Source organism: Falco biarmicus, chromosome Z (assembly GCF_023638135.1).
Source record: "Falco biarmicus isolate bFalBia1 chromosome Z, bFalBia1.pri, whole genome shotgun sequence".
Classification (NCBI taxonomy): Eukaryota; Metazoa; Chordata; class Aves; order Falconiformes; family Falconidae; genus Falco; species Falco biarmicus.
Window position 1 is genome coordinate 68774354 of NC_079311.1, and position 26354 is coordinate 68800707.

Consider the following 26354-nt stretch of genomic DNA (forward strand, 5'->3'; position numbering starts at 1 on the left):
TGGAAATCTTGGTTTTACCACATCAGCTAGGGCATCAGTAGTCAGCAATCTAAAAAGAAAACAGCTACTACCTCCAGAGTCACACAGAGAGGCATCTTTTGACCACAAATAGCAATGTATGAGAAAGAGTGAGCAGGAATAATACACGTATAAGTAAATGTAACCTTCGCACTCTAATGGTTACATTTCTCAGTTTGATATTTGGGAGCAGTCTTTGACTGGAAGTGGGGGACAAAAATTTGAATTGGCTTCAAGATGAAGTGAAGTAAGACTGATGTGGAGTTGTCTGACAGAGTACTGGGTAAGGAGGAGCAGTGCAGGCAGTGCTGAAGGTCTTTTTCCTGTGTAGATGATACAAAGTATGAACTGCTTTGCAACAATAGCAAAAACTATTGACATTTTATGTCCAGAGTATCTCTCTGGGTAATCTCAACTATTCAAGGAACATAAAGCCTTATTTTAGTGATAACGGAAAAGGAAAAGCAGAGTTAATTCTAAAACTTGAACAGAAATTTCAGAGCATAGTAAATAGTAAAGGTATACCAGATTTTTTTTTAACATGTGGCATTCCGGTTTCAAAGCCTTTTTGTATACATATTTGAGGGTTATCATGTAAACATATGCAGCCTGTCTAAATCTTCATAAATCATAGAAAGCTCTATTGATGCTACTGTGTATATAGGTTTTGATGCATTTTATTCAGTATGAAAGATGATAACATTTGCTTGTATACATCTGGGAACTTAAGCCACAATATTTTTGTGTCTGTTGCTATTAAAACAACATTTGTTATTTCGTGCAGTTTCATGGAACTCATCCATGTTGTTGTGCACACGTGCAGCTTAATTTTTCGATCAGGTATGTGCGAAACTTTAAGTCATAATTGCAACATGTTAGTGTGCCTCATGTTTTTTATTATACTTCCCTCCATTTTGAACCTTTATTTGCCTTATTAATCAATTTTCTTTTTAATTTGCACCTATTCTTCGGACCTATCTTTGACCACCAGCAGTCACCCCAGCACAGTAGACTGTGCACGTTATATGTGCAGCTCACATAGATATTTCTAAAATTTGTGCATGCATTGGTTTGAAACCTGTTTGTCTTTGGGACTGGTCTTTACATGTTCTACCTATCATTTATATTGTAGGAAGCTTAGGTTGAGTACTTTGTCCCTGTTTTTTGTCACATGTCTGTAATGTCTCAGTGGAAGCTAATGAGATTTACCTTTTTGTTAGCTGTTACATACTTAGGTTAATATAGAGCAGTAGAGTTGGAAAGTATTGCTATATGCGATGAAGACAAAATGTGTTATAGCATACTTAGTAGTATCAGATTCAAATGAGTGTGGGTTTCAGTGGATACATTATGTCACTGATAGGGTAGGAGTATGAAATGTCTGTAGTTTTGGATTCTAAAGGTAGTAATTTCAGTCTTGTTGCTCAGGATTTGTCATAAGGTTCTCTTACAGTATTGAGATTTTTGAATTACTTCCTGATAAACTGATAATCAGGGATTTATAATTATACCTCATACAATCCTTGCACAAACAGATTCTTTTTTCCCTCTGCTTTTTTTAAAAGAATATTTATATTTTTGTGAGAAGGATAGTTTTAGCTAGGACTAGCTTTCATGTACGGTTTTCAAATACTGTTGTGGCAATGATAATTTTTATTTCTATTAAAGAAAAACTTTGTACAGTTAAACTGTTCCTATTTCTTGAACATTCACTCTTTGTATGTGACCAAGCATAGAGAAACATTTGGTATTAAAAAGACAATTAGTATTGCTTGGCTTTTTATTTGCTGCATTCCCACAATTTTTGCACTTCTGTAGATGCCCCAAAGGATAAAATGACAAATTTTTAACGTTACTCTAAATTATGCATTTATAATGTCTGAAAATTCTTTTGGACAGTAAGTTGTATATTAAGCTTTATCATAGTTCCCCGGGTAAAATGCAACTCCCATAAACGTAAGCTGAAGAGAAATAACGATAATGCTCCTCAAATGCATAAATGGATGCCACAAGGAGGAAAGAAATTACATAGAAGTAATAGGGTGAAATTTAAGCAACAAATATCTAAATTAAACTTTTAGGAAGCAGGACCAAAAATAAGCCACAAAATATTCTATTGAAAGTGCTTTGATGTGGAATATGAGGCAGGAATGCATTAGGTTGTTTTTCATCTTCAGTTCCTAGTATTTTTAATATTGAATAATGTCTCATCATTGCCTGTCACTGATTGATTTGCTATGAAATCTAGTTGATTAAAGCTTGCTACTGGCATTTCTTTTTATACCAGTTGTAAGCATGCATGAGTTAAAATGGATATGTGAAGGTGTACATTGTGCTTTTGGGCTCTTGAGGGCATGTGCTCTTGTCCTCCTTGAGGTTTACTTCAAGAACCACAAAAGCAATTGAGCCAAGTCCACCTGAGGTTAGTGCAGCAGCCACTCACCTTCCGGACTTCTAGAACCTGTGCGAAGGATTATGCTTTTGTTTGTTCAAGGAAAGCAGTTCATTTTATTGACAAGACATCCTTCTGTCTTTACATAATGTAGAATATTAATGGATAGTTTGAGCTCACGTATATTTTGAAAATTTCCCAGTTTTCATTATGTCCATTCTAGTCCTGCCATAACAGTCTATTCATTGCATTTTCTTTCACACTTAATGACGTTACATACTTGGACATGGAATACAGTTTTCAGCAGAGAAAGAGCTCAGTAAGGGTAACTGAAATGATTTTCAGTTCTCTGAGGTACATTTCATTTAACTTGGGATGTTTTGAAGATCGCTGGCAGCATGTGTGAAGAAGTACACAAGTACATTATTTTTTTTTTCCCCACAAGATGCTTAATTTTAGAATATTCACCTTCTTCATAATCTAAATAAAGACAAATACGTTCATCACAACTTTGAGATGTTTAAAGAAAAAGCAAAAAAAACCCAGACCAAAATGTTACAGAATTTCTGTGAGTATTCCAAAAGATGATGTTTTAGAAAAGCTGTATGTGGGTCTTTTAAATGTTGACCTGGGATGCTCAATATCATGAGGCTTCCTCTTCAGTTTTCTGATTTTTTTGTTTTGACTGCAGTGAGAAAAAAGCACTTGATTAATATTATCTACATATATACTTACCAAAACTCATAAGATCAGCATCATGCTTAGGCCCATTGGGAAAAGTTCTGATTCTGTTATTCCCATTGATTATTTTTAGCAAGACTACACATTTTTGAATGTTTACTGGCAATTTATTTGCTAGCTCATCAAAATAACCAGTGCTTGTAATTGAGTCCATAAAAGATTTTTCTTGATATTAGGTTTCTTGTGCTTGAGTATATGGATGGAACTGTGAATTGAAATACTATGTAAAAGCATGTAATAGTAAATAAAGGTCTAGATTTAGGATTTGGTTTGGGGGTTCTGGTGGCTACAAAGCTAAATAAAAAATGTGTAATGTTTGTTAAGTTGCTTAGGCTTTTTTATGGTTATATAATCAAGTTAAAATTTAAGTGGCTTAGTTTCTGATCACTCAGCCTGGAGTAGCAGAAATACGGACATATGAAATCAGAGGTCACTGAAAAAGTATGAATCTTTGCTTCTGCATTTCTGCCCACCTGTCTAAGTTCAGTGACATTGTGACATTTAATTAATCTTTGTCAGCTTTTTTGATAGGCTCGGTTTGAAGGTACTAGAAAGCAAAATTCTGTTTTTAGAAGGGTAGAATATGAAAATTAATAGAGAAATTTACTTCAATTGGTTGTAAATAGGAAGTATCCATTCTCACCTCTGTCTTCACTCAGCAGCATGCCGGAGAACTGTCTTCTATGTCAAAATACAATTTTTGAGAGAGAGGAAACTTTTAACCTACTTTGCAATGTTTAATTTTTAACCTGACAGTACAGTTCTTGTTAATTGCTTGAAAGTCCTTTAGCTGTCTATTCCCTGATTCTTTCCCAGAGGCATGATTTAATTTTAAAAATCATAGTGTATTCAGCTCTAATTATTGGAGGGCTCGTTCTAGACACATAGCAAGGTATGTTAATGACCAAAAACTGTATCAGCTCGAGTCAATGTCAGTACTACCTCAAGGACACTGTCATTTAGCTTTCATAAAATCTCTGCTAATATCTTTTAATCTGGTGATAGTCAGATTCAGGGAAACTGCATGATATTTTGCAATAATCTTATTGCCTTGGGTTGCAGTGTGACTGGAGTAAGTCTGGAGTAAACTTGTGTTCGGAAAATGTTCATTTGATTACAAAGGAAATGCAGTCTTTTTCCAATATATATATATATATATATATATATATATATATATATATATATATAAACCCAGAGAAGCCCCTTTTTTATTTATGCCAGTGAAGTTTCCAGAAGCGAATTTGCATCATGTAGCTAAGAATAGGATTTTGTTCCTATTTTATTAACTTCTGTGTTTTTTATGAGGATATCTTATCTACTGAAGCATGTTATTTACAAATAATTTGATAAACTACTGGAATTTAGCATGCTGCTGATATTAATAAGTTTTCTACCCCTAAATATGTCATATTTATTAAAAATTCTTATTAAGATATTTTATTTTCAACTGGAAAAGCACAGGTTGCTTTATGCTCACAGTCAAAGCTAGGTTTGGTTTGTTTTTTTTTATTTTATAAATGATGTTATTTAAAATATAATAAGATAATAATATAAAAGAAATGTAAAATAAATAATAAAACCATAAAAATGTTTTGACTGTAGGGTTTTTTTTTTTAGGTAGTGTTACTCTTTGTCATCCAATTCTCAGTCTGAAATTCAATGAAGCTTACACTTGTGCTAAAGCTCCAGTATATAGAGACCCACAGAAATAAAATGTGCCCTCATGATATCAAATCTTCCAATTCTATAAGTAGCGTAGTTTGGTTGCCTCCAGTTTTTTTCTTTCCTGTCAGCAAACTATGGAAGTATTGATGTTTCCTTGGTGGGTCCTGTTGTATCTTACAATAACTTACCAGATCCTCCCAGAAGCACCTCTGTGGCATGACTGCATGATGCAGACAGTGTGGTTCTGATCTGATCTGACATTATGTAAATCTGTAGATTGCAGTAAATTTAGGGTGATATATCATAGGATCCTAATGATGATTATTCTAACTTGCTCTAGGTCAAAGCTATGGAAAATGTACAGAATTCTATTAAGCTACACAGAGTAAGATCTATACAACTCTACCCGGGAGATGGGATAAATGTATGGCTGGAAAATGATGGGAATGCAGTCAAGTTTTCATGTGACAACGGAGAGGTTTTCCAGCAGGCTTTTGACTGGATTCCATCTATCTGTTAATTCCAGGAGGACTTATGATTTGTGTCTGGTAGAGAAATTACTGTAAAACTACTAGTAGATAATATTACCCCCAAAAACATTTTATTACTGTTGAACAGTGCACACTTGCAAGGCTCTGGGTTCCCCAAACACATCTTTAGGCTACAATTTTCTTGGGGTGGCTGCACATGGACTTGTTTCCACTTGATTTCTCAGTGAAGGTAAGAGCCAAGCTTGTCTGTCGCTCTGGTTCACCTTGTCTTTAGTGGCAGACAAGCTCAGTACTAACACAGAGATTTCCTTTTCCAACTGGGGATTAGTCTGTTAGACACAAACTTGGAAACAAAACATAAGTAGTAAAATAAATCAAGCGTATACCTCAAGCTTCAGTTAATAATTGGGTACCTTGCTTTTGTCCCTCAGTTTACCAAGTTGAAATACTTCAGAGATGTTCTGTTTTTCAAAGCTGTGTGTCCAACGTTCATGGAAACTGTTATCTAGGTGACTCCCTAAATACTGAAACCTTTTTCTGTCTTTTATTTATAGCATTTCTTATGGTCTAATTTTCTGATAGTGAAATCCTGCTATAGGCAACTTGTAGTTCTCCTTTGAAAGTTACTAAAAGCATGGTGATGTAGTCCCCAACAGATTTATTTTTTTTTTAAACTTCCTTTTCCCTCACGCTGTTTTTCTTTCTCTCTCCTACATCTCTTCCTGAAAATATAATGGTTTACTTTGTATAAATGGAAATGATGAACGGATTTTTTTTCTTTTAATTTCTTAGCTCTGCTACATAGTTTTCCATTGTTACTGAGTCTCTTAGCTAGGGGATACTGAGATTTTTGTTCAAAACAGCGAGAAATTAGCCTAGTTAGTCTTCATAGTGTCTTGGAGTTTGTTAATAAAACCCTCTTAATAATTTTAAAAAAATGTAGTTGTATGCCCATTTTCTATTTCCCATGACTTGGGCAGGTTGGCAGCTTTCTGTTGACAATTGCAACCTGATGCAACTGAACATGCTGTTACCATAGACTTAGTAACAGGATACTTTGCCCAAATTGTCCCCTCAGCCCATTTATTGCCAGCTTGGGAATTCTAGTGTTGCATACATCTAGTACATTAAAAATAAAATGATAAGAAACACACTTCTGTAATGCAAAGGGAGTGTGGTATCAAAAGTAAGCACTGTCAGATGTTAGGCAATCTAACAGAGCATTTTAAAATGGGTCAAAATAAAAGACGTCTGAAGTCTGATGGGTTATTAAGCAATAGACATGGTGTGTGTGGGAGAAATGAGCTATCAGTAACCTAGTTTAGGTGCTCCCATGACCAAAATTGACTTTTAATTACATGCATTCTGTCAGTAAATATCTGAAATACATGTTTTTACTAACTTAAAGGTGTTTCTTTGAAATTTTGAACAGAATATTAAATACAGTGATATACTGCTGGGTGTTGAAATGTTGAGTAGGACTTGTACATGTTCTTATTGTTTATTTATTGAAGTAGTGAATTTATTGTGGTGGCTGATCTCTCTGAAATGGAAGAAAAAGTCTTTAAAACAATTTCAAGGTTTTTGATGTTGAAAATTAAATGCTAATAAATGTATTATTTCATATGCATATTACTTAGCTAGATGTGAACTAAATACAACACAAATGATGACTGAATCCAATTAAATGTGTTTGGTTTTAGTTTGCTATTTAAAGATATTAGTTATGAGTTTAAAATATCTTGCTTCGCTTTAAACTGTCCTGTGTTCTTGTTTCCTAAAGGTAGATTTTCCTGTATGCTGAGCTCTGTTATTCACATGTGTGCTAGAGATGATTCTTTTGAAGACAGATCTCAGGAATAGTCCTTCAGTATTACGCAACCTGTCAGTGTTATTCATTTCCACCCCCTCCCCCCCTCCTCATTCCCCAGGACTGTTATGAACATTGCTTGATGTGACCATGGTTGTTTCTATGATTCCTAACCTGCATCCAGCTTTTACATTCTCTACAGCCTAGACCAAATATATCCTTCTGTGGAAGGGATGGGAGAGCTGCAGTGAACTTCCACTCCTACACTTGTTCCTCACAGTGCGATAAGAATTCAGACTTGCTTCGGGGAAGAAGAGCTAGCTTTATAGCCCAGGAAGGCAGGTACCATGAATCTGCATAAAATGGTAGCAGATGTTTCTGCTGGGGCTACTGGCTTGTAATTCCGTGAAGTGTCAGTGAATAGCAGCTCATCTTAACATTGAATGTACATACTGCTTTTATGCCATTGGCAAAATGAGCAAATGGAATATGATATTTAACTTGGCTTCATGTTTCCAGTACAAACTTTTCCATTTCTGGAATGGGTTTGAAAATGTCAGTTTTACCCAGTGTTCTGCACAGAGTGTGCAAGTCTATTGGATGTTAGATGAAGATCCGAGATGAAGTCAGGAGCCTATCTATCTTTGGATTTCAGAACAAGTTAGGGACCTAGATACTTGTAAGCATCTGGACTCTGTGCCTGAACATCTTTCAGAATTCTGGCTATAAGGAGCCATAAATGGTAAAACTTAAATTTTGAAAAAAATGTTACCCGTGTGTGCTGTGCATTTGCAAAATAAGTATATCAGAATAATTTGAATATGCTTCACGTTCCATTTCTGTCATACTATATATTTTGATTTGTAGTTTACACATCAATCTCTTTCCTAAGATTATAATGAAAAGTTCTATAATCATTTTTCACCCTCAATTTCTTGCTGTTCTCTACCTATGAATTATTACCATCTATTTGGCTGTTCTAATTATTACACATCGTTAGCTTAAACATGTTTGAATAGTTCATAACTCATAGTCCTCCAAAAATGAAACAAATATTTGGCTAAATTAATTTTTTTCTTTCTGAAGATTATTGGCTTGTGGCTAAAAGCTCTTCTGAGATCTCCAAAGTAAAATGTTTTCATTTGCTGAAAACCAGAAACCTCTTTGTTATATTTAGACAACTTCATTTTGAGTGAATTTGGATGGAAGGCAAAGATGGGTATCTGATGTTTTATTCACCATGGTAAGGGGAAGCTTTTTTGTTTTGCTGTATCAAAGCAAAAGTCATCTATCTGTCTGTATGGGAGTAAATGGCTTTCTTGTAACTTTTGCTGTTGTTTATAGTTCAGGTCATAGGTCCCTGATCAAAATTTTTTTGAGTGCTTATTTTAGAGCTGCTTATCAGTGGCTATTATAGGCGACTTTACTTGCAAGCAAACACTTCCCTCTGTCACCCTTAACCTGTACAGTGTGGCTAATCTCGAGAGCAGCACAGGGGCTGTGCTGTCGCTAAGGAATATGGACTACTTCATTTGAATGCCCAAAGATCAGAGAATTTTTGTACCAAGAGACTTCAAAGTCAACTGTGACAACCAGAACACTCTACCAAAATATAAAGTGAAGTAGATTATTAAATAATTCCCTTTTATATTTTTTCTGATAAATTTTTATAAGTAAAGCATGTAACAAAGCCTGTGGTTAAGTTGGAATAAATTTTCAGATCTTAGTGTCTTTATTTTTTTTTTCAGGCTGAAAAGTGACATGTTTTTCTGAAACTTAAAATGACTTCCTTTCTTCCCCTTCACTGCACGCGCCCCCCCCCAAAAAAAAAAACAAAAAAACCCAACAAAAAAACAACCAACCAAAAAACCAACTGTGGAGAAAAAAAAAGTTAATGTAATCTACATATTTCGCATAACTCCTCTGCTTTAGATGGTCCTGTCTCAATGCAGATAGAATAGAATTTAAAATTGATCTGTAATGGTAAGAAATAATCTTCCAGTGGCTCAACGACCATTGCATATGACTACATTAAACCAAATTAAGAAATGAATTTCAAGCCCATAATCTGTTACAATTAATAAATACTTACAACACATAGTTTGTAAACTGAATACATACTGGTTTTAGAAATGGATCTTGACCATCTATTTTAATGTTGTATATATGTGTGACAAAATGTAATGGAACCTCATTTTTTAATTACACCCAGGCTATGGATATGACCTGTGGTACTGCTTCTGGCAGAGGTGTACTGGAAGGAGAAAAGATCTCATTGCATGTAAGGGCAATTTCTTGGAGTGCTTGATATTGCAGGTTATCTCCTGTTTTTGAGATCAAAAACCCATTTAATAAAGAAGTATACATAGGTTGTTTTGTGGTGGTGGTTTTTTTTTTCTTTTCTTTTTTTGTAAGGCATTTGATTGTTTACTTTTTTAAGAATAATCAAAACCATTTCACTGAAAAAAACTTGTTTCCTTATATTGAATTAATTTGCAGAAGGGCCATTCAGCAATCACATTCCATTACACTGACCAACTTTCATTAAAAAAAAAAGGCAGATTTTACATCCCCAGAAAATTGTTTTGTATTCCAAACCACCATGCTTCGCTGAGCTGCTCATGACGGCAGTACATGAGGTTTTGCTCCGGCCTGCTTGTGCGGGGCTTGCTGGAGCATTAAAGGGTAAATAGCATAAAAAGACAGTGAGAGGAGCAGAGGTGAAACTAACAAGATCATGGTTCCTTGGGCCAGTAACTAGAACATCTTTTAACATCATATACTGTCTTTCTTGTTTGCTTTGTTTGCTTTTCTGGGTTTTCCTTTTTGTTTTAAACAAGTGAATATCAGGTCTAGCTGATCACTGCTCTGTCTGGTGGCATAATTAGCTGATTTGTTTTGGCAGTGCAGGCAGAGTGCTATGCTGTTAGAAGGATGGTAAGACTGGAATGTGCAGTATGTAAATTGGGAAATTTTAAAGAAATGTTTAAATTACTTTGCATCTGCTTAAGTACTCTGGAAGTCAAATGGCTAGCAGAGAGATTTGGATAGAAGTTGAATAATGAAAAAAATGTAGATTTCTGAATGTAGTTGGTGGAGCAAGAAACCCACAAGAGCTGCGTTTTATTTCTGGTAGGGACAGGTGTTTTAGTTTATGAAGTATAAAATTATGTTTTGAAAGATAATGGTAAAACTGAATATTGAACTTCCTAGCTAAGCATTCTTTTTCCTACCAGCTCATTAGTGCAGAGCTTCTAAGGTCTATCACTCTGTAAAAAGGGGCTTATATTAACTACACATTGGGAAAGGTATAAGCAAGCTTGTGGAAGGTTACTTCTTTCATTTCTTACAATATTTTGTGTTGTGTGCATTTTGTTTTCAACGATATTGATATTTTAGGTAAATTGAGATGATGAATTCAGTTAATAAAATTAACTTCATTGAATAACAATTCAAAACAATTCAATAACCATGATAATACACTGAAAATTGTGTATATTTGAATGCATACTTGAATGTCTTCTGTATCTCCTCGCCAGTCAAACTGGTTCAGCCCTTATGTTGAAAGTGCAGAGTAATTTCCACCCTCTGCTGGAGAGGATTGGAATCTGTACATTTACTTTGTATAGCACCTCTGGCATGGATACTTTCAATAACAGTATCGCCTCTCAGAATTGTGCTTTCACAGAGCAAAACAGTGAGGATGTCTCTCCACACTAATGGTTGCCTTCTGTGGGAAGAAGGTTTTTGTTCCTGGTTTAGTTTACATTTGTTTAGAGAAAGAGAACATGTCAGCAGGGCACCTCGCTTCAGGAAACGCAGTATGGCTTGGAAGTGATGAATCTTCCTGAGACGTATGAGATCCTGGTCTCAGCTGCCCACAGATAGATGGGGGAAACCGAATGGATTTTCCTAGGTGTTGGTGAGAGCTCTGGGTGTAGCTGTTTTGCAAAAGGGGTTTGTGTGTTACATGACCCTAACTACTTGTCATGTTGCTCAGTTGTGAATTTGATCTTCCTTTTTTTTTTGCTTTTCTAAAAAGTGCCTGAAATACATTTTAATCCTTTTACATCAAAGTATAAGTAAAAATGAAGACAATTATAATTTTGATTTGAAAACCTATTCCTCCTATTCCTCAGTTTCTCATTTTACTTTTGGAACAAACACAAGTTAATAATATATTTTTAAAATGCATATGTATTTTAATTACCTTGTGAAGCAAATGATTTATTGCAACAAGTGATTTTCATAGATTAAAATAAAACTACTTACTGATTCTTAAAAAGGTACTTATATTTACTTTAAAGCATTGAAATATCAGTACTTATTTTTATTTTTGAAGAAAAATTGGTTTTGGAGCTAAAGATCAGCCATAAACAGTTGTAAAAAGGAATATTAATTCAGCTTGATATATTTATGCTATCTTGATTACTTGTTCTTGCATTAGAATTTCATACATCTGTGTAGATATGAGGTGTATAAATATTCAGTCATGTGTATTTGTTTTCATGATGGTGTAGGAGTACAAAGTCTGCATGTATAATCAATCAACCGGTTTCATACCTACCTATAGTTCTTCTATGCTTTTTCACATCTCTGATTTTTTGCTTAATGAATTTGAAGACTAATCTCCTTTTTTTCTAATTTTAACATAGTGCCTAGTCTTGCCTTCAGTGAACTTTTTCAAGAAATGATCCACCAGTTCCTCATAAATGGAAATTTGTGTTTGAAGCTGCTTGTCTGAATGTACCGTGTGTACAGTTATATGCATAAAGTCAGTTTTACCTTTATCAGAATGAAATCAGTAGCAGTAGTATGTATGTCAAATACCATAAATGTTGGTGTCTTACATGAACCAAGTTGATGGTCCTGGTTTTGTTTTGTTGAATTTTTTTTTTTGTCAGAGGTATTCACCTCAAAAATTAATTGTCCTAACTCAGTGGTCACGGGCTGGTCTCCTCCCAAAATCTCATGACGGAGGTGTATCAATAGCTACTGAGTAATGTCTTCCCCATCATCGCCTTCTCTGAAGATAAGTAGAGAAAATAGACTTTTTCACATTAGCAGAAATGTAAAAGATTACACATAATTGAGAGATTTATTTGGTTAAAAAGGAATCTGTTAAAGAAGACTATTAGGTGATACTGTCAGGCTTTCTTGGTTCTGTGTGGCGGTATGGGTTGTTACCTTCCTTTTCACATGATGATTTGTAAAGAGGCATGGTTTAGTGTTGGACTTGGCAGTCCTGGGTTAATGGTTGGACTTGAACTTAAAGGTCTTTTCCAACCTAAATGATTCTATGGTTCTATGATTTTAAGAATTACAGAAGGCTTTTCCCAATTTAAGCCTCTGAATTTTTACTTAGGATGGAGGCATCCTAAATGTCACATCTCTAAATGACACTTTTAAAATTACTGTCACTAAAAAATTTCTAATCAATGCAAGTGTTCCAACATGAAATATGAGATTATTTTGCAGCTGAAATATTTTTAGATCTGTCTCTAAGCTTTTTTCACACCTGTAAAGTGGTCATTTCTAATTTGAGAATGTGAACATGTATTTTACAGTGATTCTCTATAGAAATTTGCTGACACTTAAAAGAACCAGTATTTGGCAATTTGCATTTGGTTTCAGGGTTCATAATATGAAAGTGAATCAAGTCAGTTGGAGTCCCTACACAAAATGTTGCCTGGTACCAAAAGGCTATGGTCTAACTGTTTGAACAAGGAGGGTAAATCTGAGGAAGATTTGGTACTGTGACATGTGTTGATGCAGAAGCAATCTTGATGATCTGAAATACATTTGTTTTGATCAGTGTACAGGTTAGCACAGACAGATTCAACTTTTTCCAGGAGAAAACTAATTTGTGAGTCCTGACTCTTAATCAGCACTTTTTCCTAGCTGGAAGCTATCTGGACAGGAGCACTACTGTGCTTTTTCATTGAGGAATGGGGCCGAATAAAGGAGAAACTGGGTAAAGACGGGGGAGTGCAAAAGCAGTATCAGTGCTCCACTGACAGTGGTGCACTGTTCCTGCCCAAGGTTAAGTGGAAGTCAGGCTTTAATTCTTTCCACTGTAGTCTAATAAATTTATCTGGAGGAAAACCAACTGCAAATATCAGATGCATTCAAGCACTTTGTGATAGGGGTTTATTGGCTAAAACCAAAAAGACTCATTATTAAATAATATCGCCATATTACATAAATTTCTCTTTGTCCTCTCCCTCTCTTTTCCATATACAATGAGGGTGACATTGGTCCTGTACCTTTATTCCTCAGAAATCTGAAACTTATTTGTCAATGCATGTAAAATACTATAAAAAATGTAGACAGAGGCTATTGCATGCATACCAAGAATTAAAAATGTTTTGATGAAATGTCCACTGCTTAAATAGTAGTTGGATTTACTGAAAATATACATATATATTAGTATTTTGTCAATTAATTAATTTTATAGTCACTTTCCATGATCAGTAGTGTGATTTTCTTTTCTAGTAATTGAGTGTTTGAAGCATTCCAGCTTAAAACCTAACCAAATGCTGTAACCAAAGCCTTTTGAAAGTAGTTTTGCTGTTTATTGGCTTCACTGGGCTCTGCTCAGGTCCCCTGAGAGCTGCATTTATCTAATCATCTGCCTTGTGCATAGAATCACAACTGAGCAACAAATTGCAAATCTCCATTGCTAAGTGTGTTTAGTTGTCAGATAAAACTCATGAAATCTGCTTGAAATTGTGCAAGTTTGTAATTTTTAGATATGTTCTGTGGCTATATAAAAGACTCAATATTGCTGAATTTTGTGAATCTCTCTTTGAATTCCTTTTCTGCTACCCGATAGGAAGCTGCATCAGTATCTAAAAAATAACAGCAGGGCACATAAATTGTATGTCTAAGTATAAATGGCTAAACTTGAAGAACCTCACTATTTGTTTGAAATCAAATGAAGATTTCTGGTGGTCTTAAAAATTCATTAATATTTTATTTTTTTAAAAGCTTTTAGTCTGAATCAGAATGAAACCATTAACACAGAAAATCCACAGGTGCGGCACTGCTCATAATTCAGGCAGGGAAAATGAGTTTTCAGAACATCAGGCTCTGCCTCATCCCACAGACCAGTCTTAGGCAGGTAGAGAAAACCTTTCTGCTGCTTCAGCAGGTTACCTAGCTAAATCAATGAAAGTTCTTCAAGCTTAGTATGTTTTAAATTGAAAAAGAATAGCAAATATTGATGAAATATTCACCTGAGAAAGTGTCACAGGCTTCTACTTAATATTTCTGCCCTTCAATCTTAGTGCTTGAGGTGTAGGAGATGCTATTAGTACTCTACTATAGCATGTGTGAAAGGGACTCCATTTCAGCCTTGCAAGATTCCTCACTTTGTATTTACTTAACATAAGCTAAAATTTTTCAGAGTGGAAATAGAGGACAATAAAGAATATAATTTTTTTTTTCAATTTCAATTTCAAAAAAGAAATATAAAAGAAATAAATTTCAGGAGAATAGTTTATCTTTTAAAAACAAAGCAAAAATCCCAAACCAACCTTTTGTCTTCCTTTGCAAAATTAAGTACATTCAGATGAGGAGTGTTTTATCCATACAGGACAACAAAATTGCAGAAGAAAGGTGACAGCATCCTGGCTTGTATCCAAAACAGTGTGGCCAGCAGGACTAGGGAAGCGATTGTCGCCCTGCACTGGGCGCTGGTGAGGCCGCACCTCGACTCCTGTGTTCAGCCTCGGGCCCTCACTGCAAGAAAGACATTGAGGTGCTGGAGCGTGTCCAGAGAAGGGCAGTGCAGCTGGTGAAGGGTCCAGAGCACAAGTCTTATGAGGAGCGGCTGAGGGAACGGGGGTTCTTTTGCCTGGAGAAAAGGAGGCTCAGGGGGCACATTATTGCTTACAACTGTCTGACAGGAGGTTGTAGGCAAGTGGCGGTAGGTCTCTTCTCCCAGAAAACTGGCAACAGGACAATTGGAAATGGCCTCAAGTTACACCAGGGGAGGTTTAGATTGGATATTAGGAAACATTTTTTCACGGAAAGGCTTGTCAAGCAGTGGAACAGGCTGCCCAGGGAAGTAGTGGAGTCACTGTCCCTGGAGGTGTATAAAAACCAAATAGATGTGGTACTTACGGACAGGGTTTAGTGGTGGACTTGGCAGTCCTGGGTTAATGGTTGGACTTGATAATCTCAAAGGTCTTTTCCAACCTAAATGATTTTATGATTCTATGATCATAACCTGTTCGCTAGTGCAAGACTAGCCAATGTAAAGAAGTGCCATATCACTAGTCATTTTAATGCATTTGTATTTATGTAATCACAGATAGGTTACAGTAAATTCTAAGTTTGGAAATTTTAAAATAAGAAAATTGCTGCTGAGCCAAAATAACAGAAGAACTCCACAAGAGGTTTGCAATATTTAAACAGAATCTGTTCCATGGAGGATGTTGAATGCAATATTTCTTGTTAAAATATAAGAAATTTCATATCTAATTTTATGTGTTTTTTCCCAGAAGTAGCATGTTTTCCTCTAGGTGTGTGTATGTGTAAAAGACACACAGATGGGCAGTATGAAAATCGATAGCTGGGCAGAAGGGGATATCCTCACTTTCAGGTTGTGGGGAAAAAAAAAAGGTGATGATTTTTCAGAAAATATTCAAGCACAGTCACCTGTGCAATCATGAAAAGAATTTGGGTTCCCTCAAGAAAACTCTTCCTTTTTTATTCTCCTGTCCGTTCCAACACATCCTAGTAATTAATTATCTGCAAGTTGCAGATGTTTTCAGGCATTTCTGCCATTGCTTTCTGTTACTAAAAGAATAATATAGTTGCAGAGCAAGAGAAAGATGGCATGTCCTATGAGAATCGAATTCTGATGGATAATACCATGTTTATTGCTTGTTACAGTACATAAAGTTTTAAATTACTGTTACTTCTACTAAGATTGTTTTTTTTCTGTATAGGACATTGATTTTTCTGCTAGGTGAACTGATGATCCACAAAAGCAAAAGAAACAAATCTGTGTTTGAAGGTGAGATGAAAAAAAGTTGGTGCTCATTTCACTGAGCATCTGCTAGTCAATCAAAATATTTAACTAAAGAGGAGGCAAGTTTTCCATGGAAAGCTTGTGAAAATTTTTTACAGTTCTTCATTCTCTGAATGTGTAGAGTGAAATCATGTCTCATATGGATCAGGTTTAGTTTGAATGTTATTTTACAAGCAATTTGAATGAGTTTCTTTTTTAAAGACTTTCCACTTTATATGTGGTTAAGTATTTGTGACTGAATTTTATGAAGTTTTACTGATACATTTTGCTTTTTTTTAATTAGATAATCACACTTTTATGATTTTTCTGGCAACTTGGAAAACTTAATCTTAAACCAAGCTCTGTCTGCTCCGTAGCATCTGACTGCTCAATGCTCAGTGCCTTAGAGATGCTGTTCAGTCTGCTGTATGGTTTGTGAGACCACTGTCAACTTCTACTGGGTCAGTTTGGGTGTATCATAAGGACAATCATATATAAGACTGGACCGATTTGAGACTTGAATCAATGGACAGCAATGAGGAAATAATAAATCAAGAAAATCCGAATGACTTTCTACACCGTTGTATATACAGCAAATTAACTAATTTAGAGCTGAAATTTCCTTCTTCAAGACTCAGGTTTTTTCTGGGTGGATATATAAAGTGGAAAATAGAATGCCTGTTAGAATTCATAGTGCCTTACATTATTAAGCTTAGTACAAACATTGAGTAATTAATACTAAGTAGTTCTTTATCTCTGCTTGGGTAGGCACTCATTTTGAACAGACTATTCATCCTATCCAGGTTAGCCTGTGGCAATAAATAAACCAGCAAAGCTTCAGCACCATGTTCCAGAGCTGTAAAAAACAGCGTGTTATTACCATAAGTTTTGAAAGTATAGTAGATAAGTTATGAGTTATATAGATAAGTTGTATCACTGAAAGAGGGCTATGAATCCAGTTAGTTTTATTTAGGAATATAAAAGTAATAATCAGAATGATTTTTTTTTTATTTCTTTATAAAATATTTCTTTTCAATTTAGAAAAATATGCCTTAAACCTGTTTTTTAATATTTTTTTTAGTACTTGAAGACTTTTTTCACCTAGAGATATTAAACCTCTGAGTGATTTAGAAGCATTTCAAAAGTTTCAGGAGTAGTTCAGTGCAGCGCAGTGCTGACCTCTGTACCTTTAGTTAATGGCAACTAGTAGTAGCTGTACTGAGTTAGCTTCAGGGGAACAGTAAGCTCTACAGATGTTTGCTATGGGGCTAAGGTCAGTTTTTGTTTCTTATTACGAGCTCTGAAAGATCTCATTAGCCCCAGGCTCTTATTTCTTTTCCTTTATTCTCAAAAATTGTGTCATAGGCCTATCTCTTTCTTGCCTTTTGTCAACATTTTATAATACCTTACCTAGATCTGGAACTCTGAGATTGTAAGTTTTAAATTTATAACCATCATCGCTGTTGGGGAGAGTAGCACAAAAAAAAAAAAAGAAAAAAAAAAGAAAAGCTAGAAATACTCTGAAATAAAGGGCTAGCTCTGTGTCTCAATAGCAGGTCCTTGCACCGTCTTGTGAAGCTTTTCAGCTCACTCTTGGTTACATGAATAGTAGGATGTTCTGAACCAGTAGGCAAGGAACGCATTGTATTACTTTCTCTGCAGAGGTCACGGAAGGGCAATACAGGGAGTTGCATCTAGTTTTTCTCACCTGAAAGAAAAATATCGTGTAACATGGCCAACATATTGGCATTTGCAAACATTTTCCTAAAATAAATGTTTGATTAATTTCTAAATTAAAAATAGATCATAATTATAGGAGTTTTTCTTACTAACTGATCAGCTTACTATGTTGTGGGCTAAAATCAAAATACAAAACTGGTACAATCTCATAGTCATTTGCGTTCAATCTTATTTTATTGCTGAAGCCCTAATACTACCACTTTTACTGACATTCAACATTAGGAACTCCAGTGTGTTTTGCATAATCACAGTACGTAACAATCTTTTAAACCGCAGATTACTGTGGGATAAAAACACATGTTTCTGTATTACATTTTATGTTGGCTGGGTGGCTGGTTGTGTGACTTTGGTTAGCCTTCGTTGCATAACTGCTCCCTGTGCTGGTGAAATGAAAAGGTCAATCTGAAATCCAGCAATGCTTTGCTTAGGAGTGAGCCACAGATGCAAGTATGCCTCTCAGGGTTACGGGTTACTTTCTAGGTTTTTTCCACTCATTTTCAGGATTCCTTGGAGACATTTATTTTCCCAGAACAGTTTTGTGAAATATTTTGGTTGATGGCGCTGTAGAAGTGTTTGTGGTAATTGTACCTGTAGATCATAGTAGCAGTGATATATGAATCACTGTTCCTTCTGTATGGGATTTGTAGATTATTGAAAAGAATAGCACAGCAAGACACCAATTACATGAAATTTAAAAGATAAGAGAAATCAGGAAATTTTTTCTAGATATGGTACAGAAATGGTGAAACCCATCATGTGCTGAGCAAAAATACATACAGCCTGGATAAATCTGTATATTTATAGCACTTGGTATTCACATTTATTGTAAGATTGAAAATGTGTAAGACAAATCATATTGTAGTACACAGGGAATTACTTGTAAAGTCTATTTCATGTAATTTCTGAGTACCAGTTAAAGGTGCTTTGCCATGTAATCTCTCAAATTATAGTCAAACCTCATCTCTGCAGGTTTATCTTGGAATAAAGAATTTAAAAGGGGAATTCTCGTGCCATTCAATCCTATGCTATTCTTTCTTTAGTGTGTTTTAGTTACAGTTAATTATTTATATTCTCAGTTCAGCAATTTGTAGTCTCAGAAGTATTTTCATGGATAAACCTGAAACAAAGGGAATTCATAAACCTGGATCATTTGGCGAATACAAGAAGCAATCTCTGAAATCTATTGTAATCCATATGCTCTATGCAAGTCTAGCAAAAACTGAACTTGTGGTTCTGAAATGTTTTGTGGTCAGTTAAACTATTGTTATTGTTGATGGCCATGTACCTTTACCAAGATGAAGGTGTTTGTTACTTGCCAGGAGGCCGGTGCTAGTATGGTGGAAGTGGCCTGGAGGTCAGTGCTGGAGTGATGTACTGGTGGCACATCCATCATGTGTCCACCGTGCAGGGCCCCACTGCAATGGAGGGCTGGAGCAGGGAGAGAGTTGTGGAGCTATTGCTGTTTCTAGTCTTCAAGGCAGTCTAAAGAGTCTGTGGGGGAACTGTTTGTGACTCGTTTCTGTGCCTCTCTAAATCAAGTGTAGTTGAACAGATCATGTTCTCAAGCAGAACTAGAGGTCAGGTGTTGGATTCAGGCTTTCTCAAATTCAGTTTCTGTTCTTCTATTGACCAAGAATAACTTGCTTTGATGATTTAACATTTAGGTGTTATCATAGTTTTCTTAAAATCTGCAAGGTATATACTCCCATCTCCTGGAAATCTTCCATCAGGATAGATGTATAGTCTATGTAACAGGTGGATTTACTCACCATTTCTGTAATTGATACTAAAGTTATGAGTCTGTCTCTCTACCATCTGTATCAAGCACTCTTAGCAGCATTCTAACAGTGTTAGAGAGGAGCCTTTAGATACTTCCAGAGCAAAATGGTGAAACGCAATACTCATTTTATACTATGCAAGTTGCAGCTATTATTGTCCAGACTTCTTAGCTAGCTCTGAAGGAAGATAGACTAAGAGGTTGTAAAAATGCATGAAAGTTCAATTCAGGTTGTAAAAGTGGGTGAAGGTTTTGGTGTTACCTAGCTTTTGTTTCTATTGGTTGCTTTAGTACTTTTTTTTCTGTTCCTGTAATTTTATTCCAGCACTGTAATGGTATGAGTACCTTTGCAAAGAGGTACTTATATTTGATATGTTATCTGTTTAGTTATTTGGGTTTTCATTTAGGTATAAGCCTTAAAAAATACCGCATTGCTAAAGCACTCCTGACTGGCACCAGACACCCCTTTTCATTATCTAAACTCACTAACAGGTTTTGACAGGAGTCTGAGTAAGTATACTCAGTGCTGCACACGCACACCTTTCAGGTATGCCATGGAGTGATAAGCCATAGTACTGTCTTTATCCTAGATATGCATTCTTGAGAAGGAAGGTACATAATAAAATGTATTAATTACCTTGTCTGCTCTACTGACCATGAATATATTGAATGACTTAAAGCAATGAGAGTTTTTGTAGCATTAACAAAATGTTTTCAGTATCTTGAGGTGAAGTTGATGGCATGATAGAGGCCATTTTTCTAAGTGTGTTTTACCACATACATCAACCATTTTGTTTCTTCCTTTCTTTTTAGGTTTTACTGGGACTTAATCATGCTCATAATGATGGTTGGAAATCTTGTCATTATACCAGTTGGAATCACATTCTTCACAGAGCAAACAACAACACCATGGATTATTTTCAATGTGGCATCAGACACTGTTTTTCTATTGGACTTGATCATGAATTTTAGAACGGGGACTGTAAATGAAGACAGCTCTGAAATAATACTGGACCCTAAAATCATTAAGATGAATTACTTAAAAAGCTGGTTTGTAGTTGACTTCATCTCGTCAATACCAGTGGATTATATCTTTCTCATTGTAGAAAAAGGAATGGATTCAGAGGTTTACAAGACAGCAAGAGCACTTCGTATTGTGAGATTTACAAAAATCCTCAGCCTGTTACGTTTATTACGCCTTTCAAGACTGATTAGATACATACACCAGTGGGAAGAGGTAAGATTTACGTGGTTATAACATAATTGGCTGAGAACTTATTCCTACAAAGAGCTAGACAGGTCTCTCTGAAGAGCTACACAAGAACCAGAAAGCAATAAAGAGTTTTTACTCACTAATTAGTATAATTAGATACAGGTGGTAGTAGAAGAGACTTTTTTTTTTTTTTTTTTTTTTAGGAAAAAAAAAAAGGCACAAAATAACCATCTTCTCTCTACTAACAACAAAGACCAGAAATTTGTTTGGGGCTATCAGTACAATAAGCATGGATGGGCTCCTGTTGAGAATATTAGAAATTTTAGCAACAACCTAAATCTACATATCACTTTAGTGACTAGCACTTAAATTTATGAAGTTAATACTCTTGTCATCACAAAGAACTTGAAATACATGTTCATATTTTTCTATTTCAGGAGAAATTGAAACTCTTTGTAATTCAGTAGATTTCTTAGAATGCTCATTGTTTGAAGACTGTATGTGGGCTGAATATATCAAATACTGATCTTTATAAAAAATGGGTAGTTCAAATTTTGAGTCATTTCCATCTAAACTGTCAACTCCACTATTTCCAGACGTCAATTTGGCATGATGGCATTTCCAGGAAATTACAGCTTTCCATAGTTTGGCATGCTCATGGTTAGGAAGTGTTTAATACTTTGGCACGTAGCACCATGATTCAGTCATTTCATTTCTTGCCTGTCCCCATTCCTGTAGTTCTAAATATGATAATGTATTTTAAAAGGAGATACTAAAAATGTGAGAAAAATAATTGCTGCTTTCTAAACCTTTCTTGCAGCAAGTATAATGATAATTATTTTGTAAAACATTTTTGTAGAAGCACTATTAAAATAGATTTGCATATATTTATTTAGCTATTTTAATAAAGATTTATTTAACTAAATGAATATTAAAGGATGATTTGGTACCATTTCTTATGCTTTTTCTGCTGGTTATCTCCAGTATTATATGCACTTTCTGGTTTAACAGAAACCTAAATGCAAAGCCATCTCACAAGTAAAGTCAGGTTGTATTTAAAAGTGGCATGATGTTGCATGATAGTAAGTATCAAAAGTCTAATAAATTTATAGTTGTTTCTCAAAAAAGCTCCTGAAATAGGACATTAATTTTATTATTGTATGTTGTAGATTGTACTTCTATTTACCTCCCTCTAATGCAGTGTAACTATGTTTTTGACACAGAAATAGAGCACTGTGATTTTATATGCAATTTAACTAAGGCAAATGATTAAGCTATTTTGCAGTTCTACCATAAAGCTGTGCTTTTGTCTCCTCTGTGTTTTATAGAGACAACCTTCTGAAATGTGTTCAATGACATTATTTTCTGGCAGCCTGAGTTAATAGCTTGCCACTATAAAGGCCTACTAAGCAGAGAAATTAATACCTTTTTGCCCCCCTGCCCTTTCCATCTGTTGTCAAAGATAAATCAGGTATTCTAAATCAGAAACAGTTGAGTAGTCCACTAAATGGGACTAGAAGTGACCTGAGGATGTGGTCCAAACCAGCAATAGCTGGTGTTTGGTCCATTTAATTTTTAGCTAATGGCTGGCTGATTGCAACTTCACCATTGATTCCACTAGTAACATTTGTGAAATATTTTTTGTATAATACTTTATTTGACAAGTATTGGAAAATAAATGGAATCTATGTGTTTGATAACACATTGTAGTGCTCCCTGCATGTTCTTGGTAAGGTGAAAGTGGGTCTGAAGGTGGGTTTTTTTTGTTGTTGGGATTTTTTAGCCTGCCATAAAGCAGCAAGAAGTTCATTGGCAGCTTTTTAAAGATTTCTGATGACTGTGAGAACATGCAGGAACAGTGATAAATATGTAGACTAAATCAGGTTCTGATAAGTCCCAAAATGAAATATTTGCAAGAAAAAAAATGTTCTTTTTTATTTGTTTAGAATTTTACAGATTTGAGAAATGAAGGTGGTCATGGATTTTTTTATTTGGCTTGTGTTATCACAGTAGTTGATTACCACTTTGGATGTAGCTTGTGAAACTGTGCTACAACAGTGATCCAACACTACTTTGGAGAAATTGTGTGTTATAGCACTGTAATGTTTTAAACAAACAAACAAACCCCCCCCCAACTGGGTAAGGTTTAACTTTGCTGAACTAGGAAACAATAGTGGGATGACCCCATAGGGGTAGTCAGTGAGACCTTTGCTGCTGATACTAATCTTTTCTGTATTGTGTGTGTTTGTACATGGACAGCAGGGAGTAACTGTTAAATAATTTTTACGACACAGAACTGGAGCCTGTTTATGTGTGCTTAAAATAATTTAATAATTTTTGCCTATTGGCTGACATGTTGGTTTTAAATGTGGTGCTGACAAATCTGAAATACTGTGTATCTGAGTCTAGAATAATGAGCACTATGTCAAACATATTGATAGGACAGACAGAAAATTCATTCTTCATAACCTGTTAAGAGGATACTTCATGGAAAACTGATTGATGAACAAACCAGGTTGTATAATACTGTTGTTACCCCATTGCAGTATTTATACGTCCTTTAACAGAAAAGACAGGTTGAAATTGTTTGAGCTTTTCCTTTTTTCCTATCACATACCTGGATTGCAGTTGCTCAGTATCCTGAACTTTAAGATGAGTAGGCAAAAATTTAAAATATTTTTGTATCATACTGGTGAAACACGGTTCTTTATTTCCACAACATTTAAATAATTTACATCAAGATCAAGCTGCTAACAGCCACAAAGAGTAATACAGAGTGAAATAAATACATGCATTGCAGACACTTTCTGCTTAACTGGTATGGCAGAACAGTGCTATAGCCTGTGGTGCAATATAGATGAAATTTGGTTGATAATTTCATATATCAGTCTGATATTAATAGCTTATCCAAATGAATGACACAGTGGAAATGGGAGGAAACAAAGGGGCAGGAGTTAATCTACTGAATTTTCAAATTTACACTTTTGTAAAACTGCTTTTTATTTATAATATCAAATATTACAGTCATTTACAAATCAGATGTTGACAAATAGTTTTTTTATTTAAATTGATGATTGTAGAAATTATACTTTCAGGGTAATTTCTGACAGTGGGTTTGTTTTGGATTTTATTTTAATTTTTTTTAGCTTAGGTTCCTAAAAATACCAAACAGGACATACTGGACCTAACTTATTTGCTTAAGCTTATTTTATGGGACTGCCTAAGCTGCTGACCCCTGAATGTTTTACATAGGTTTGCGTGCAACTAGTAAGTAACTAATAAGTTATTCTTAGTTAAATGGGCTCATAGATAACTACAATTAAAATTGAAAGATATGAACAATTAGGGAAAGATACATTGTTATGTGTCAAATGATATGCCACTTTGCTTTACATTTTTCTCTGATATAAATTTACTGATTCTTTCAAATAACAGTATTTTTCAAAAGCTGCTTAAAAACCAGACTAATAACTTTGCTTACAGCTGTTCTAATCACAAGAAAGGACCTAGTAGATGTATAAGGAAACAGAAGTGGTACTTCTGAAACTGTACCCTAAGTCTTACTTGTTCTGAGATGCCTGAATATGTGGAATTAGAACCAATTTATAAAGTGACTGAATGCTTATTGCAAGTTGTGCAATAAAGGCTATGTTTGCAAAAAATCATCTAGTAAAATATGTGCTAATTTTGAATTGTAGCCATGTCTTATTTTGGTTTGACTTGTACTGAAATGTAGTTTTCAACTTGCCAAGCCTTTTCAAGGTTCAGGCACCTACGTAAGTGTTGATACCCATTCTAGCAGTTGCTAAAGCTCAGGCATTTAATGAAACATATTTCTGAGCATACCACACAGACATTCTACTTTTTACTGTGTCATTTCTAACAATCACAGTAATGCCGATCGATAAAAGCTCATAAATACAAGCTTGCTTGAAAGCTAAGTCTTACTGAAGTGCTGAAAAATTAAAGTGTCTAAGCTTTGCCAAATCATGTCCTGCATTAGCAAGTTCATGTTGCTTTCACGCTACCAACCCTAATTATCACAGATCGCCACTAGGTGTCCTCTCCTTGTGCTGCTTGCTGCCAACAGTACAGGAATACATACTATGTCTATGTGATGTTGAGTCATTGTTGTTGACTAAATAAAAAAGTTGTAAAAGAGCATGTGTTATCCAGACAACAGAAGACAACTCTTACATCAGTAGCCTGCTGTTTCTATGGTAAGCATAGAGGTGACTTTTGTCCCCTACAGAAAACCAAACCACTTTTTCTTTCCTCTACAGCCAGGTGAGAAGTTGTCTCCTTTTGATCACTGAATGGGGAATTGTGTGAGAAGGGGGAGATGATGAGTTAGGTGGGTACTTGGTAGTGTTGGATGAAAACACATATCCATACTGATTGGATTAATAATTTTATTTTATTTTAACAGGACTATGTCTACAAGGCATAGGGTTTTCCAGTTAATGAGGGTGTTACATGGTTTAACTTACTTTTTAATTAATGGTCTCATGGAAATGGGAGGTGGCTTAATATTTTTTTCTTTCTTATCATCCAGTTTTAATTCCTGTCCTCCAAGGAGATAATTTCAAATATATTTTCTCGGCCCTATAAAGTTGTATCCATTAGTGAGGTACTGCAAATGACCATATCAGTACAGGTTGCATGGCAATTTTGAAGTAAATTAGCTTTAACTAGGACACACTTTTTTATTGCCTATTACAGATACATCAATCAAATACGAGTTGTCGAGCTCATAGAGAGTGAGTGGAGGAAATTTGTTAAATAACTTTGGGGGAAAGAAGATGTAGGAGAGTGTACCTTCTGTTACTGCCACAGAATCTTTGAATGCTGCAACAAAACCTCTGTATTGATGTCTTTTACCTTTCTACCATTAAGAAGATGGAGGCAGAAAAAATCCCGATTTCCTGCCAGTTTTTATGGGAGGGAAAAAGAAAAGCAAGTTTTGCATTCTTTTGGAAAGTCATGCTTGGGAAATGCCTTGTATGTATAAATTAGTGAACTTGTGTCCTCCCATATAAAGCCTGTGCCTGCGGTCGGGTTGTGGATCAACGAAAAATATCAAAAGACCAAGCTGTTTGTCTCTTCCATGCCCGCCCCCCCACCCCCCACCCCCCACCCCCAATGTTCCCTAACAGGACTAAGTAAATACGCAAACAGTGATGAATTATTCATTGTTGTTTAGTGTGCAGATACTTGTTGGCATATGTACATCTTACACAGCTGACTTCCATTTTGTGCTGGGCTGTATCTCAGATACCTGTGAGTATCTGTGGCTTCCTCCTTGTTCTGCAGTCTCCCCTACCAGATGAAGCTGTTGTCAGGTGTGCTTGACATTTGCTGACCAGCTCCACCTCTTATGTAATCTAAAGGGAAAAACCCCCATGCTGTCTGCTTGCGGTTTGAATTACAGAAGTTAAGAGTGCTCTTTGCTCAACATAGCTATAGCAGGACTCTAGTTTCAGCAAAG

The 26354-nt window shown here is 35.4% G+C and overlaps 1 protein-coding gene across 1 annotated transcript in view; it reads left to right on the forward strand.

Moving 5' to 3' along the window:
* The window catches only part of HCN1 (hyperpolarization activated cyclic nucleotide gated potassium channel 1), a 195141-nt gene that overhangs the window by 3938 nt on the left and 164849 nt on the right, over positions 1 to 26354 (forward strand). The window contains exon 2 of the mRNA XM_056325802.1: positions 20467 to 20890. Within this exon, the coding sequence (XP_056181777.1) occupies positions 20467 to 20890 (424 nt within the window). The remainder of the gene's footprint in view (positions 1 to 20466; positions 20891 to 26354) is intronic.